The 16277-nt window shown below is 40.9% G+C and overlaps 1 protein-coding gene across 1 annotated transcript; it reads left to right on the forward strand.

Moving 5' to 3' along the window:
* The first annotated feature begins 3525 nt into the window (after positions 1 to 3525).
* Positions 3526 to 16277, forward strand: tspan36 (tetraspanin 36). Its single transcript, XM_036527222.1, has 7 exons — positions 3526 to 3684; positions 10706 to 10897; positions 11434 to 11508; positions 13912 to 14007; positions 14156 to 14305; positions 14694 to 14777; positions 14907 to 16277. Exons 1-7 carry the CDS (start codon positions 3625 to 3627, stop codon positions 14979 to 14981), a joined length of 732 nt encoding a protein of 243 aa, XP_036383115.1. The 5' UTR covers positions 3526 to 3624; the 3' UTR covers positions 14982 to 16277.

Consider the following 16277-nt stretch of genomic DNA (forward strand, 5'->3'; position numbering starts at 1 on the left):
AGCCCACAGTGGCAGAACAAACCATCTGCATTCTGCTGGGTTAGGGGTGGGTATGGTAGCAGGATATCCTTGTCATATTACTCCCAGATATTTTTGGAGGATTCACACTCCTCCAAATTGCTTGAATGACATAAGTGGAATAACGCCTCTCCTCCATTCGGCACCCACTTCACTGTGGTGCACAGTGGGACTTGTATTTTGAAAAACAGCTGTTAGCTTTGTGAGAGTATATCAGGGGACTGCACTTGTTTTGCTTCAGTGCTCCCGTATGACTGCAGACGTTATCGCAGTAAGACGAGTAATGTTTTGCCAATTCCACAATAGGTTTGCAAAATGGGTGGTAAAGCATACAAACCAAACTTTCCTACACTGCTAGGTAGACATTTACTGTACAGATACATTTATAAGGCTACTGATTTATGACAATACCAATTAGTACATCACAATTAAATATTCATTACCGATAGCTACATGATCGTGCTTGCCAAAACTACAGTACCCAAACATATCATAGGGGTACAATGTAGTTCATTCCCTGGTAAAGGTGAGGGTAATGGCACTAACTACTGCAGCTCCTTCACCCCTCATCCCCATGAGCTCTGATGCTATCAATGGATTGCATTTATATATACATTCTCTGGATCTGGATTCTGGATCTTAAAATGCATTATGGTGAACGAGTAGCGAATCCCATCGGTCACCACCCCTGTGGGTGATTCACAGGAGCCATTTTTCGCCGGAATGTGATTTGCATGTGATAAGATGGAAATTTGATTGGAAATTTGGGAGGACACCAGACATCCCCCTACTCTTCACGATAAGCGCCATGGGATTTTCAAAGAACAAAGTGTGTCAGCACCTTGGTTCAAAATCTCGCATGGAAAACATCATCTTCTACAGCTTAATGTGTCCATCACTGCACTGGAGCATTGATTTTGTTTTGGTGCAACAGGAAAGTTGCCTCCTATTGGTCTACCAGAACCAATCTTTTATTTTATTCTTGGAAGGTCGCATCCAAAACGCTACCCAAGGCCAGCTCCACTTAGCTTTAACCATCAGGTGGGAGAAGACTGCAGTGTGGCAAGACTGCTGGCAAAAAGTGAAGTCATGCCATGTCACGTGGTATGATCACTCACTGATGGATTAAGGATTTAAGAGGTACATTTGGAATTTGCCCTCAATATCATGAGGCAGCAGGGACCACAGAAAAGAAAAATCCATTGAGAAAAAGCTTTGTATTTTGACGATATGTGTACATATTTATCTTAAAACCAAAATGAAAGGAGGAAACTTCTTAACTTCTTATCTATCAAAAATGCAGAAAGACTTGTGCATTTCTTTTTCTCCTCAAGGATGGATTATTCTAATGCCTCACAGTCTGACTGCCCAGACTGAATTCCTGAATTCTGTTGCACAGATCTTTAATAACACAAAAAAGATCCAATATCGCATGTTATTGCCAGTCTTCACTGGCTGTGGATAAAATACTTCATATGTCTGCTCCTTACCTATAAAGCTCTCATGTAACATCATCCCAGAACCATACTAATCATGGTACTACCACAGTACTATCACACTGGTAAGGTATTATTGAATGTGAGCAAATAAAGCCTCCCTTTTCTTATGTCTTTCCTTTTTCCCTGCTTTGCTAGACACCATTTTAGCCCCCCATCAGCTTTGACGACTACTTTACTGTGGTACATCTGTGTTACTCTGATACACCTAGTTGACTGTGATACATCCACTGTGCTGTGATACATGTACTTTACCGTGATACACCCACTTTACTGCAATACATTTACTCTATTGTGATATATCCATTTTACAGAGATACACCTACTTTACTGTGATACATCCACTTTATTGTGGTATTTCTACTTTACTGTGATACATCTACATTAGTGTGTCTCCATGGGAGGAAACTTAACCCTTGATGTTGCACACAGGTTTTCCTCTGCTTCAAATGTTGACGCCTGTTAATCCTGTAAATTATGTGCATTTATAGCAGTGCAGCTTCTTCTCTGGTTTGCTGCATTTTATCATCTGCCAAAATAGATAGTCAATTTGTTTATTTCTGTTTGCCACTAGGGAACTGAGGGGAAATTCTCTCCTTTTTTTTCTCAGTCATATTTTGGGGATTTGGACTTTTGAACCCAGTCAAGAGCATACTGTTGCTATGACAACTTACTATATATATAACTAAAGGTATAGGATACCACTCTGTCTCAGCTGAAATACAAATATTTATTCCATCTCAATTATTACCATCACAGTCTTTGCTCAAGCACTTAATAGGCAAGGTGCTGTGTCAGGCCTTAATTGAATGTGCCAGGCTTGTTTAACTGGAACAATTAACAATATTAGGACTTTGGTCTCTAATCTTTGCCATTCTATTTGCAAAGTGGACACACACAAGCAGCACATGCAAATAAACTGTAATTTTCCAATCCATGTGAGATCAACAGTGCTGCAGCAACTGACATTCACTGACATTCACATGTCCTGTGGTTGGCTATGCAATTTTTGCTATACAAGTCAAGTGTTTATCAGTTGTCAAACCTTTTGGTTGGGAAGAATGATCACTATTATCACTATTTACCAGAAGCAGACTAATCTTTAAAAACCAGTGGAGATGAGTGTTTGCATTATTGTTAGTCATGTTATAGCCTACATTTCTCTAAAAAGTAGGTTCATACATATGTGTCCCCGTCATACATCAATCGTTTTTAAGATACCTAGATATCTTTGAATAAATGAAAACGAACAAATGAGTAAATGGTTAATTATTTGTATAATTTCATCATTATAACCATTTTACTGTTAATGTAAACATTGTGTAAATTTTATGACAGAGAAGGTGTTTTATGATAATAAGAATATATTATTGAACATATTATTATTGCTGCTAAGGTGTCGCTGCTGTTCTTTTAAGGCGTTTATACTATTTAGTTGTTCATACGGAATGCACCCTGTGATAACGTCAAGTTTGCTGAGCATAAATATGTGAAATACTATTTGATTGATTGACTGCTTGATTTGGCAAAACACTTGCTACGAAAGCAAATGAACACCAAGTATGAGAGGGGAAGCAGTTATAGCCTACCTGTAGGTGTAGTGTGCATGGGGTCGTTGTTTAACCAAGGCCCGTGTTTTGGTGTTTTTGGTTCCTTTTTTCTCAGGCTTTGGAGTGTAGGCGTATTGTATGGATTTTTCCATTGTCCTCCTTTCTACACTGACTAATTTTCCAACTGGTTACCGCTGGTGGCACGTTTTAGAACTGGTCTTGCAAATGATCGAAACCAGGTCATGACACATGAGATCATTTGTATCCCTTGATTACATCTCAATTAGCCTAGTATCAGACATCAAACTCTGTTCAAAACAATTACTTTCATAAACTGTAACAGTTGGTTAACTGGCGGCATTAGGACCACTACCCTTGAATTCATTTAGATTTTCCGTACTCTCACAAGCATGTGACTGTGTGACTCAAAGACTAACCCAGTCATATGGTCGATGATCTAACACGATATCTGACAGGGAGTTCAAGCGCGGAAGCAACAAAAGAATTAGTTTAGCCTTGTGACAACAGCAGCGAAATTAAATCTCAGCACCTTCAACAAAATGGACTGTGGAATTATAACGTCGAAAACGGTTCTATTGCTTCTGAGTTTGATTTTCTGGGTAAGGTTTTGTTTTGTTTTTCTTTCTTTCTTTTTTTCAAATGTCTTCTTGCGAGTGTTGAACGAGGAAGACTCAGATCACTGCTACCTTTAAGAAACTGAAAAGAGGCCACGATGAGGTGTTAGCTAGGTGGTTAGTCATGTCCGGAAAAGATGTGTTTTGACAAATGGGGTTCGTTAGACTTTAGCACGATTAGTTAGCTAGGCTGTCCTTCTCAAAAAGCTGTTCGTGTCCGGTTTCTGTAATGTAGGCTAGATAGTTATTTATGAAACACCAATAACCCTAAACAAGTCACTCATGCAATACTGAAGCCTGTAAAGTAGCTAACATGTTTACTTTAAGTACTTTTTGTCACTGGATGTTACTTTCTAGCTAAATAGCTCCATATCATAACGTAGCCTATCAAATTCCAGGTATATCAAAATGACTTGTCAGGAAACTATAATCGTCGAGTTTAATGCAAATAGCCTACGCATCAGTGTACTGTAAGCCTACACCTGCGCTTCAACATCCGGAGACATTGGCAGGTTTTCTCGCTACATCCCCACCAGCTAACAAAATGGCTAGCCAGTAAGCTATATTTTGAGCTGCGCCACATTGCCAAGTTGTGAAGAGGGCTACTTATCTATTAGCAGCTAGTTACCTATACGTTCAACAAAGTGCTTGTGAAATACAAGCACGCCATGTGTGTGCACAAATAACTTGACTTCGCGGAAGTTTTCCGCACCCGACACGTTTTTGTGTATTTATGTTAAAGGTCTTTAAAATTCAGGTCGATTCCTTATTGTTTGAATCAACTGTATAATTAGCTACTTGGTATAGTGCAACTTGGCTATTTTGTTTGTGTTTCTAAACAGACTGCGTTAAGTAACGTTGGTTAAGTTAAATATTTTTCTTAACCCACTGTGCAAATCGCAACGGGACAACATCTACTTTGGTTCAGTGGGCGCTAGGACCGACCACATTTTCTGCTTGTGTTAAAACATTTCCTGAGCAAACCACGTTAGCTTCTAATGAGTGTGTTTAGCTAATAAATTAGACATGAACTAGTTCGACACCGCCCGCCCAGCGAACAGAGGACGCTCACTGAGGCGAGACAAGTACTGTATGTAACTGAGCTTTCATCCAACAAAGCGGACACCAAAATCACATGCTGTGCAGTAACCACCGTTGGAAAAAGGGGAGGAAATTCCCCTATTTGTGGGGAAAAAAAATCTTATCAACGGAAAAACGGAGATTTCAGATGGGTATAAATCTGGGGGATACCTGTTAAATGGAAGCTGTAGTGGATATGAGTCAACAGTAACTAGGAATCGCCCTGTTTATAGTGAACGGAGGTCAGACTACTTGATGCCGCACAAATGAGGAAGAAGGCCGCTTTTTCCTGCTATACTTAGCAAAAACGTCTTGACTGTGTTTACAAGATCCAGTAAAGGAACACTCTGTACCACTCTGAGCAAGTACCACAGACACTCCGACTCATGTCGTGTTCATAGCGCAGAAGCTTAGCATACGTGCATCAAGAAGTGTTCAGTTGGACGGAAGAGGGGAGGGGGCGTGCGTTTTTGCTAAAAATTATATGATGATGATAGAATGATAAAATTTGTAATAATTTGTTGTATACTAATATACGTTTCGTGGTAGTTAGCTGGTTTTGTTTTTCCTCTTTCTGTTTAAGGGGACATGGTATTGGAGGGTACTTTCAGAAAGGTTGTATGAGCTGCTGTGGAACCGCACATTAGTGACCCTCACACAGAACCGTACGAAAGACTGTGTGCCATGCCATACAGAGCTCTCTCCTATTAGAGACCTTAGCAAGTCATTCCGGGTGATATTGTAGCAGTCGCTGAGGAAATACCCCCTGTGTGTGACCTCTTTTGATCAGGCCAAACTCAACTGGGTATGACAGTATGAGCTTGTGAATACCATCCGACACAGAACTTCCCTTGTAGACCATGCAGCATTTGTGGAGCAAGGGAAAAAAGGAGTCATGACTGATAAGTAAAGGTGTCCATGGTACTCTCCATGGCCGAAGAGGTAGTGGTAGCGCCTTTCACTGTGCGGTTGTTTTATCTGACTTCCCATTGAAAATAAACGGAATAAAATAATGCCTAATGCCTGAAGTTTAAAATCATAGTTTATATGTAACACTGAATTTCTAACACCAGTCAAGAAATACCTCTCAGGCCAAGCCAGAATCATGTTAATGTCCTCATTTGAGTGATTGATAATCACACTTGAGGAGGTAGATATCAGATTACAGGTTAATGTATGGTGTAAGTAATATAAATAATTACGTGAATTATTTCGCTTATGTGTACATGTCAGTCGCACTAAAGGTTAGTTCATCAAGAGCAATATCAATAACAGATTTTGTCTCTGACACCCATTTTAGGTAGGTAGATGTTTAATTTCCAGAAAGTGGATTTTAAACTGAAATGGAGGCCGTGCCATATTTGTTGTTGGAGTCAGTTTGATGTGTTTCTGTAGTTGTCTGCTGGAAGAAGGCCATTTGTATGGTTGTGTAGCTTAGATTAGACATGAATAAAAACGCTAGTTCTGTGACCCTGGAGCCTGTACCAGAAAATCAGCCTTGGGACACAGGTCCTTTACTGAGTTTTATCTAATATCCCAGACTATGCTTGTGAGCCAGCTCTAACTAGCAGAAAATCTGATTTGCAGTGTCTCTCTTCCTCCTTGACAGATGCTTGGATCAAGACATGTAGTTTAACAGTATTCTTTGTGGCAGGTACTTATTCAATAAGAAGTGAACAAGCAGAATTCTTTTTTTCCAGATTCTTTGAGAAAGCATGGCTTTGCTTTTGTTATGTGGTTTTGAAGTGGGTTTAAAGTGCCTAAGGCCTTTTACAAAATATGAATTGTGTTCAGACATTTTGGTGTAATTACTTAGTTATGATCATGGTCATTCTTTCTCATTATGTCACTACAATATACCATTTCTCTGTTTTCTGTCTGGTTAGTGTTCTGTTAGCCCAAATGCAAACCCATAACACCAGTCACCTAGCTGGCTACCTTTAATCAGGATTTACAGCATTTGTAACAGGATTGGTACTATTGTTATGAAACAAAGCTTACAAGTTTTTTTATTATTATTTATTGTACACCTCATAAGCAGTTGATTTAAAATAATTGCATCTGTTGGGGCTAGAAATAACACCAAGTCAATGGATGAGGTTTAGAGAAACATTTACTGCAAGAGGTAGAATGACTGTTTTTCTGTTATATCCTTAAAATAGCCAGGCATACTCAAGATATAGTTTTTAGAAGATTGGAAAAAATGCCTTTAGAATTTTTTTTACTGTTTGTAGTTGTGCATTCACAGATTAAAAATCATTCAAAACCCATCTTCCGTAAGTCATTTGATAGGTAGTTATTGTCTTTCCAGCTTAGGGCCATAACTGCCATGTTATGCTTGGTTTTATTTGCTATTAGAGTTGTAGAGTTGAGCAGGTGTTTTAGAAATTTCTAATGAGTTTTGAAAATGTTGTTTACTTTGCCATGCCTCTATTTAACAGCACAAAAAGCCATACCAATGTTCGTTACATTATGTACCACAGCCTCTGCCGCTTTCAGCGCTTGCTCCAGTTGCTTCAGCACTGTTTATAATGCAAGGACATATTTGCAGGGTCTAGAAGTAATGTGCAGTTTGCTGACTTGCTTAAGTGTGTGAAGTGCACGCTTCAGAAAAACATGTAGTATTGTTTTGATGCTGTTTGTGTAGCTCCAGTGGAATGCTGCATTATTTTTTACTGTCTGGAAGATTTTTTTTTTCTCTCAAATCACTGCCATTATTTTTGGGCTTGGGTCCTCTTCAAATGAACTGAGGGTGGGTTTACCCTCAGAGCTGACATGTGCTGGTGTGAAAGCAGTCCGCTCTGTGTACGGGAACTGACACAACTGTCTGTGATGTAGATTTTGAATCTGTTTTTTCCCACTTTTTTCATTAGCCTACAGCTGCTGCGTGGGTGTAGGCTAATCATGGTTTTAATGCACTTTGTATCACTTTCTGATGTTGTATCACTTTGGTGATGGGTGCATATGGCATAAGCTGGCTGAGCATGTGATGGAGCGCCCAAAAACAGTGTGTTCAATACATTTGCTCATGTTGCCCAGTTTCTTCAAATTCAGAGCAAAAAGTGGACAGTGAATACAACAGCACTAAAGTATGTACTGCAATTTTTGTATCCAGTAGAGTAATACTGTCGAGTAATGTGGATTATTGCATTGTTATTTCTTTAGAACCCCGGTGTTCATTAAAAATTGGCAGTGTGAAATGACTGAACCATCAGTTGTTTGCAAACCGCAAACTTCAACAAGTATACCAGGTGTGAAAGTGACATAATTGATCCTTGGATCAGTATTTCAATGAATGATTTAAAAAAAAAAAAAAATTCCCCCATTCTCCTTTGTATTCATTAAAAAGAACCAAATTACCTTGCATAGAATAACTGGTAATTAACTGATGATATTTAGATTTTTCCCTAAAGGTTTGAGTAAATACAGATCTCTTCTGTGGAGTTTTGTTTAAGTGATTGGGTACAAGAATGTGGGATAGATTCCTCAAATACCAAATGAATAGAATTTCACATCCCTATTGACTTACATTGATTTTTTTTTTTTCCAATATTTCCACAGATCGGTCTGTCTGCACCATACCCCAGTCACTTCCTCACCTCCTCTGACTTATTACGCAGTGTCATAATCATGCCACGAGGCAGAGCCAAGCCCTCCAGCTGCATCACATTCACACACACACATGATCGCATCTGCTGACAAATGCACTGCAGTATGCTTCTTCATTGTCACCCCTGCTTCAGCGTTTGACAGTTGTTTTTCTGATGCGTCTATTCATGGCTAACAATAGAATTTTGGTGTCGAAAGCAGGGATAAAAGCTCTGGACGGTGGCATATTAAGCACGCCTGCTGCACAAAACTGACCTTTCACCCCCTGTAGATATTGTGGTAATTATTATTGTTGACATCATGGCATTGTAATTATTTCAGACTTTGTTTGATCGGTTTGTTGCATGACCGAGAACATGTCTTTACTGACACAGTCTGAAGGGGGATACATAATGTAGTTTAAATTCAAAAATGAATTGTTAGACTTGTGTGACAGACCATAGTGTTATGATGCAGTAAAAACCTCTCTTTTCCTTGTGGAAAATGTGAAAAATGGATGTCAGAATGTCAGGAAAATACACTGTAGATTAACTGGGTCAACATGTGTCCGTTTATGACTTAAGATATGGTCTGAATGTTTACATGTAAACATTGAATGGTAGTGCCTAGAATGTCAGTGACAGGTGGACACAAACTACAGATTTTGAAAATGCTCCACCTTTTCTGTGAGGAAAAACAATTTCACTGTAGCTCCAGGTAATACTTACAAATATATAATGTAAAACAACTTTTTTTTGTATTTTGCTGTGGATACCCGATGTGGTAGATGCATATCATGAACTGAACTGAATTACGTTCAGAGTTGACTTCGCGAATTTAAAAGTGCTGTAACGTCTGTCCACAAAACCAAACCAAAAAAACAACATAAACTGAAAGCAGAACCTGTTTCCAAGAAGTGCAAGACACAGAAATGCATGAGTGCAAGAATGGAGAGCAACAGGTTCAGAGAATTCTAACGAATGAAGTTTTAATTTCACCTTTTCACTGGCCCCTGCTTTACTGAACTTGATGATATTCTCCATGAGACAGTACTCCATCGAGATAAACTACGAGTTGGCAGTAATAGTAATGAAACTTTGACTAGGGCACAACCCCAAGTACAAACAGTCTTCAGTATGTTCAACAGCTTGGTGTGTGGTTTCTGACATTGCAGACTGACTTGGATTGTAAGCAGCGTTTGTTCTGGGAAACAGCCTAGTCAGTGCTGGTAGCATTCAGTGCAGTGCAGTAAGCTAAGTGTTACTATCAACTCATTAATAGCCAACAGCCTGACATGTTCGGATAAGATAAAGGGATGTCGTTTAAATGAAGCACAGAAGCGTATTGTGCACCGTGCTGTTGGTAACACACAGTAGAAAGATGGATATGGGATGGGTTGAGAAGTGATGAGAAGATTGTTCCTGGTCCTGTATTAATGGGAAGATCAATCATGCTGCACTGTTACAAGAAATGTTTCTGTACATTAGTAAATATTTGTGAATGCAGTCCAGTGCAGGGAGACATTTGCAGTCTGTCAAAATTGCGAGTGTTCGGCTCCGAGATTTGATTTTGTAGTTATTGAATGGCGTCTGCAGGGGAAAGAGCTGCGGGAAAGAGACTGGCATGGAAATGCACAGGCCCACTGGCTCCAGCCACAGGCCATAGCAGCGTCCCACATCGTCTGCTCTTTTGGGTTCTTTTTTTTTCCCCTTTTTGTATCTGAATCACGAGACTCAAGTTCCAAGAAAGATTAAGGGGAAGCTCCCCCCCTCCACCGGCGAAGGTCCCGTGACAGCCGTCTGATTGTGGCAGAGCCGGGTCATGTGCTGTGGGAATGGGTGCCGGGGGAACCCTGGGAGAATGGCCATGGGCCAATGAGCTCACAGGTGAGCTCGCAGCCTGACACGCGCATACCGAGATAACTGAGATGTCATCTCTGAATATGCAAAACATCTACAGACATCAGTTGTGAGTTATTTCAGCATACCAGCTCAAGTAACCACTGAAGATCTTCTGAAAAAACCAAACTATATGACTGCTTGGTGGGCTTGCTTTGTGTTTCCAGGAAGCGGTCTGGTTGTCTGATGTGATAGATTAGTCATGGGCTTTTCCCAGTATGGGGAGTGTGATGATGCCCCATTGCACAGATTTCTGGTCATTTTTACTACTTTCATATTGTTTTTTTTTTTTTTTTTTTTAATGTTGTCTTCCATTGTGTACTGCTGTGGGATGTATCCAAGGGTAGACTGGGGTTCATGTGATACAACCCACATTAATGCAAATGCCTGTCCATTCACTCACACTGCTACTGTACATTGTCTGATAATCTCTTGTCCAGGCTGCAGGGGCCGCTCTCGCCTATGTGGGCTCCTATGTGCTGAGGAGCTACAGCAGCTTTGACAACTTCCTGGAGGACAAGTACACGCTCATTCCTGCTGCCATCATCATCGCCGTCGCCGTGGTGATGTTCGTCATCGGGATCGTGGGCTGCTGTGCCACCCTGAGAGAGTCCAAAATCGGCCTGGGCTTTGTGAGTGTGGGGGGTGGGGGAGGGGGGTCAGGGGGGCTTTGGGTTGTGTGTGTGTGAGGATCCCTGATGACTACAGGGCAGTTTAGTGGGGGCTGGTGATTTTAAGGACATTTTTTGAGGAAAATTTCTTTACTCTAAGCATATACAAGAGGAAATGATGGGTTGTAAATCTGATTTTGAAAACTGGCGAGATCTTTGAAAATAACAGTCTGAGTGCATGAGAGGAAGGCACAGTCTGCTGACAGTGTATTCTGAAGCAGCTCATTTCCCGGCTGTTGAGTACATGCTAGACTGCAGAGACTGTTATTGAAGCTATAGCTCAAACGCCCACATGGCCTGACACTGAGTAACCAAAACAGCAGGAAATGTCTTCACAGGGGGCATCACAACTTTGTTGGAAAGGAGGAGATGACCGTGACAGATGTGTCCGGCAGTGTTTACACGCCAGTTGCTATGAACCTTTCTAAACTCGGCCCTTCTACATGGCTTCTCACTCGCCCTGTCTTTTCCTGTGTCCTCTCCCCCCCCCCCCGTAGTTCCTCCTCATCATCCTGATTATCTTGGCAGCAGAGATCACCGCCTTCGTGTTTGGGTTTATCTACAGAGGCAAGGTGAGTGAGGTCCGCTGTAATCTCTCAGAAGGGACAGGCCAGCAACGTAGCGGAATGCAACGATGTTTTGCTTAGCACACACCAGCCCAGATTCAGTTTAACTGCTATGGTGCCCGGCTCTTACTGTCAAGTGATAACTTCAAGCAAGTCTAAGCTAAGGATGTACATGACACACTTTTTTGTCTGCGGATTAGTTGATAAGCGAGTAGGGTGGTTGTCGATTAAGTATTTTTGATGCAGGATGAAATATGTTCACAGTAACAAGCTTTTTTTTACCTTTTGACAGGATTTTGCTGATAGAAAGCGCTTAAATCACTTAAAAATTGATCAATAAACACAGATTGTGAGGTAGACAAAAATAAAAAATAATAAAAAGCAAGCAAATGAAGTCCGCTTGATAATTTTTTTCCCCCTAACTATCATGTTAGGTTTCTTTGCACACTTCTCAGATTAACACAAGATGCTTCGTCATGCGTTGTCACAAAGGAAGCCTAACTAGTTTTCAAAGGCTAATGAATAAGAAACTTAATGAATCCGGTGTTTCCACAAAATGATGAACAGGCCTATTTAAAAACATACAGCTTTCCTGTATGAAAATCTTCATAATTAACGTAACATGCATACGGCCATTTTGCAACATTAGCTAATATTAATCTTAGCCTGCTAGCTAACCGAGTTTGCTGACTGCCAAGTCGGCTAGCTCCAAACAGCGCATAGCTGTATACTATTTGTACTTGTAGACGACTTGCTGAATGGGATTTGGATGCTTGGAGAATCAGATGTTCTGTGAAAAGGATAATGACATTTCTTCAAAGCAAAGTTGATTAACATAATCTAGCTAGCTAGCCAAGAGCGTGAACTTGGTTGCTTTTGGCTAACAGCTAGCCTTTTGTCTAGCTCAGTGTGGTGGCTAGTAAGAGGGCAATCGGGGAACTTGCGTAGCTACATATGTAAGATAATCTGACATTGCTGCTGCCATCTAGCATGTGAACAAAAGAAATGCATACATAACTTTAACTGTTTATTTAGCCCTGGTTGCTTAAAAACATAAAGTACTCTACATTTATATTGCAAGCTAGTTGCTTTAAGCATCTCCAGTATCTGCATTTAGCAAGCTAGGGTCTACCTAAAAGAATTTTTGCCATCTTGCATAAGTAGGATTACTCTGAATGTGAACAGCCATGCTACATTCTTCTCCCATGAATGTATTGGCTGGATTATACCCATTTTAAAAGTACATTGCATTAAACAATCTACCATGGCAATGCTATATTGATGTAATTAAATGAATAAACTTCACATTATTACATTTAACTGAGACATTTAATCTGAATTGAATTGTTTTTTTTTTCTTCAACGCTCTCATTTCTAAGCAGTCACACACAATTGCATGTAGAACGTGTTGTTTCATGCAGTAGGCTACTCCTGCATAAGTTAGCCTCTCTTCAACTGAAAAATTTGGAATGGAAAAGATGCTTACTTATATTTGTTAGTCAAGTTTAAAGTTGAGACTTAGTTAGATTTTGTTTGGGCAATATTTAATGCAACATGTAGCAGTTATTTAGATATGTACAGTCATGGGCAAAATGTAGATGAGATGCAACTTTTACATGTTGTGTAACCGTATTGATTGATGGTTCTGTGTCAGAAGGTAATGTTAAAGAGTTAATGATACAGGATTATAAATGTTTCTATTAAAACAAATGGGCTCAGTACAGCACAATGTCAGACAGTTGTCTTTAGGCACCCTTAATATCCTGAATGCTGTGCAGTTCTCAACATGAAGTTATTCATGAATGTCGCTGGATGAGAGGAAAACCAGTAAAACAGCACAAATTTAACTTTCAATGGAAGTAAAGCTCCTGTTTGGATAGTGTGGATCCAACACTGTTACTGTGAGGAAAGCAGAGAAGCAACCCACTTGGGTCTCTAATGAACTAGCGTTGGTGAAAGGCAATCTGACCACAAAGAAATTTGTTCTTAACTCTGTAGTAGCAGACGCTCTTATCCAGAGTGACAACTTTAACATGTTAACCCAGCACTGCCTCAGTAAATATCCTGCTGTATAAATGGTTAAGTACCCAGGAGTGCAGCTGTAGTCCCACAGCAGGGAATGGAACCATCAACCTTTCGGTTACGAGCCCTTATCCTTACCACCATGCCACACCCCTGCCAATATGAGGAAGTGTTCATTTTAGTCTGCTGTTTTAGTGACCGCCAGTATCGTTTTGTGTAAATAGTCGCCTAGATATGACTTGCTTAACTTACATTTTTCCAAGTTAAGTGCAAGCCACTCATGGTTGTATAGAGGTGGGTTGCACATTAAATTTAAGGTGGAGAGGAGCAAAGTGTGAAATTGGTGTAACCCGTTCCCCCCCTCTCTCTGCATGGGTGTGCTAACAGATTAAGGGTGACCTGGAGGGGACCATGAGCGATGTGTTCCAGAAGTACGACGGTAAGAACTCCGAGACCCGGGCGGTGGACTACCTGCAGACTCAGGTGAGCGAGTTTGTCTGGCGCGTGCTTTGAGGCGGGGGGGGGGGTGGTCGCTGTCCTCCCAAAAACACGATCGGCAAAATGTGAGAATCCGTACAAGGCAGATGTTGTGACTGACGTTCCTCCCCGTTTCCTCCCTTTCACGCCACAGCTGCAGTGCTGCGGGGTGAAGAACTACACCGACTGGACCACGAGGCCCTGGTTCAGCAGCCACAACAACACGCTTCCCGTTTCCTGCTGCAAACCAAACGTGACAGGTTGCACGGGTGCATTGGAGCAGCCGAATCTGCTCAACACCCAGGTGTGACAAAAAGTGACCGCGACCGCAACTGAATTGGAAACCTGTTTGCAGACAGTCTGCTTTACTACACAGCTGTGATCACCTGTAAAAATGAATATCAGTCTCCCGTGCTGCTGCCACCTAGTGACTGGATTGCAGAATACACTATAAACATTATTAGATATCTAAACTGTGGCACCTCAGTAGGCTCCGGTTAGAAATATTGATTCAGTTGTAATTATATTGCTGCTCTGTACATTTCAAAGCATTGGTTCTCAGAGCAGTGATGAACTTTTGCTGTCTCAGCCATGGTCTGATGAGTCAGTTCTGTCTTCCCTGACCTTGTGTCCATCACTGACATTGGGCGCCTGTCTTGCCCAATCGTGTTTGTCTGTGTGTGTTTGTCCAGGGCTGTGAGGCCAAGCTTGAGCAGCTGCTACAGGATGTTCTGAGCTACGCCATGCTGGTCATCCTGGGATTCGCCATTATCAAGGTACCACTCCCCTGGACGCACACAACATTTAAGATTGGAACATAGGGGGGGGTCTGTCCTGTGGCTCAATACAAGCAGCTTTATGGCAGTCAGGCCTAAACGTCACTGTCCACTTTTGGCTTTTTTCAGCTGTTCGGGATGCTCAGCGTGTGTGTGATCACCTGCCGAGGGAACAGAAACGAGTACCAGCCGCTCTACGCCTGATTCCAAAGGGACGTTCTCGAAGCACATTGCCCAGCTCCCACACACTCCCCACGCCGCTCACTCCCCGATGCGGCAGGGCCCGGGTCATGTGACTTCAGACAGCCGTAGACTGCCACAAATGTATCTGTATAGTCAGATTTTCTCTTTATTTTCATGAGTGTTGTCTTATGTTTTTAACGCTGAAAAACTACTTTGTTCAGTAGAAACTTGCCCACCCAAATGTTTTTGACATTTCTATTGAACAGGGCCTGAATGAAGTGTATATTTTTTAAAACAATGATATAATAAGACTGTAAGAGGCAGCATACAGACTTGGAAGAAAAGCACGTTTGGTTTGAGCTAACGGTTTTTTTCAAACCTATTCCTAGGTTATATGGTGTAGGTGATGATATGACCCTATTTCTTTTGAAGGATGCAGTGTCAAACTTAGCTCTGCCTACTCTGCCACCTACTGCTGACCTAGGGTCAGCTTATTGTAACCTGTTCCTAACTCCAAGCACCGTGAAAGCTGAAACTGGTCCAGAGTAAGTGTAAGGGGACAGAACCTATACAAAGCTATTTTCTGTATAAATCTATTCAGTGCTGCTTTTAGCTGTGGACTTGTTTGCAAGCTTACAGACCTGAGTTGCTGAATTGCTAGAATCTGTCTTTTAACTGAGTTTAAGCTCATTTCCACCACATTAGTTACTTAGCAAGAGTAGAAATTCAAAGTTTGATAGGTATGTCTATGTCGAAATGGGAGTGTTACGCCTCCTATATTTTCTCATCATGGGCCTGTTTTGCAGCTGAAAGCAGCAACAAACTTCTTTTTAATTTTAGTCATTGCAGGTGTCTAATAAAATACAGATTTTTCTTGTGTAATTTTAACTCTGCTGTAATGATGTCTAAATTAAAGTTGGTGTTTTGAAAGCTGACCTGAGGAACACTTTTTTTAAAGAAAAGGAACAGAAAGTCTCAAACGGTAAAAGAACAATTTTACTCCCATCCTTATGACCTATAAAAATTTTTTATGGAAAGTTCCAAACTGCCTCTACGAACCATCCTAATGTCATTTTTGAAAGGAGAAACCGAAAGAATGGCAGAAGTGCCAGACACTGATGGTTTCATAGTTTTCAAAATTTCTTATGTCAAGTAAAAATGGAAGCAGCTGAAGAGGAATCCTACATATCTGGTCAGGCTTCATAGTGTACTTATTCCAGAAAATACAAGTGGAGAGATTTCTAAGAAATCATGTGGGCGTTGACCTCTGCTTATCTCTCTAACTGGGAACCCAGGGACTCATTTTTTTTTTTTTTT

This window comes from Megalops cyprinoides, chromosome 4 (assembly GCF_013368585.1).
Source record: "Megalops cyprinoides isolate fMegCyp1 chromosome 4, fMegCyp1.pri, whole genome shotgun sequence".
NCBI lineage: Eukaryota > Metazoa > Chordata > Actinopteri > Elopiformes > Megalopidae > Megalops > Megalops cyprinoides.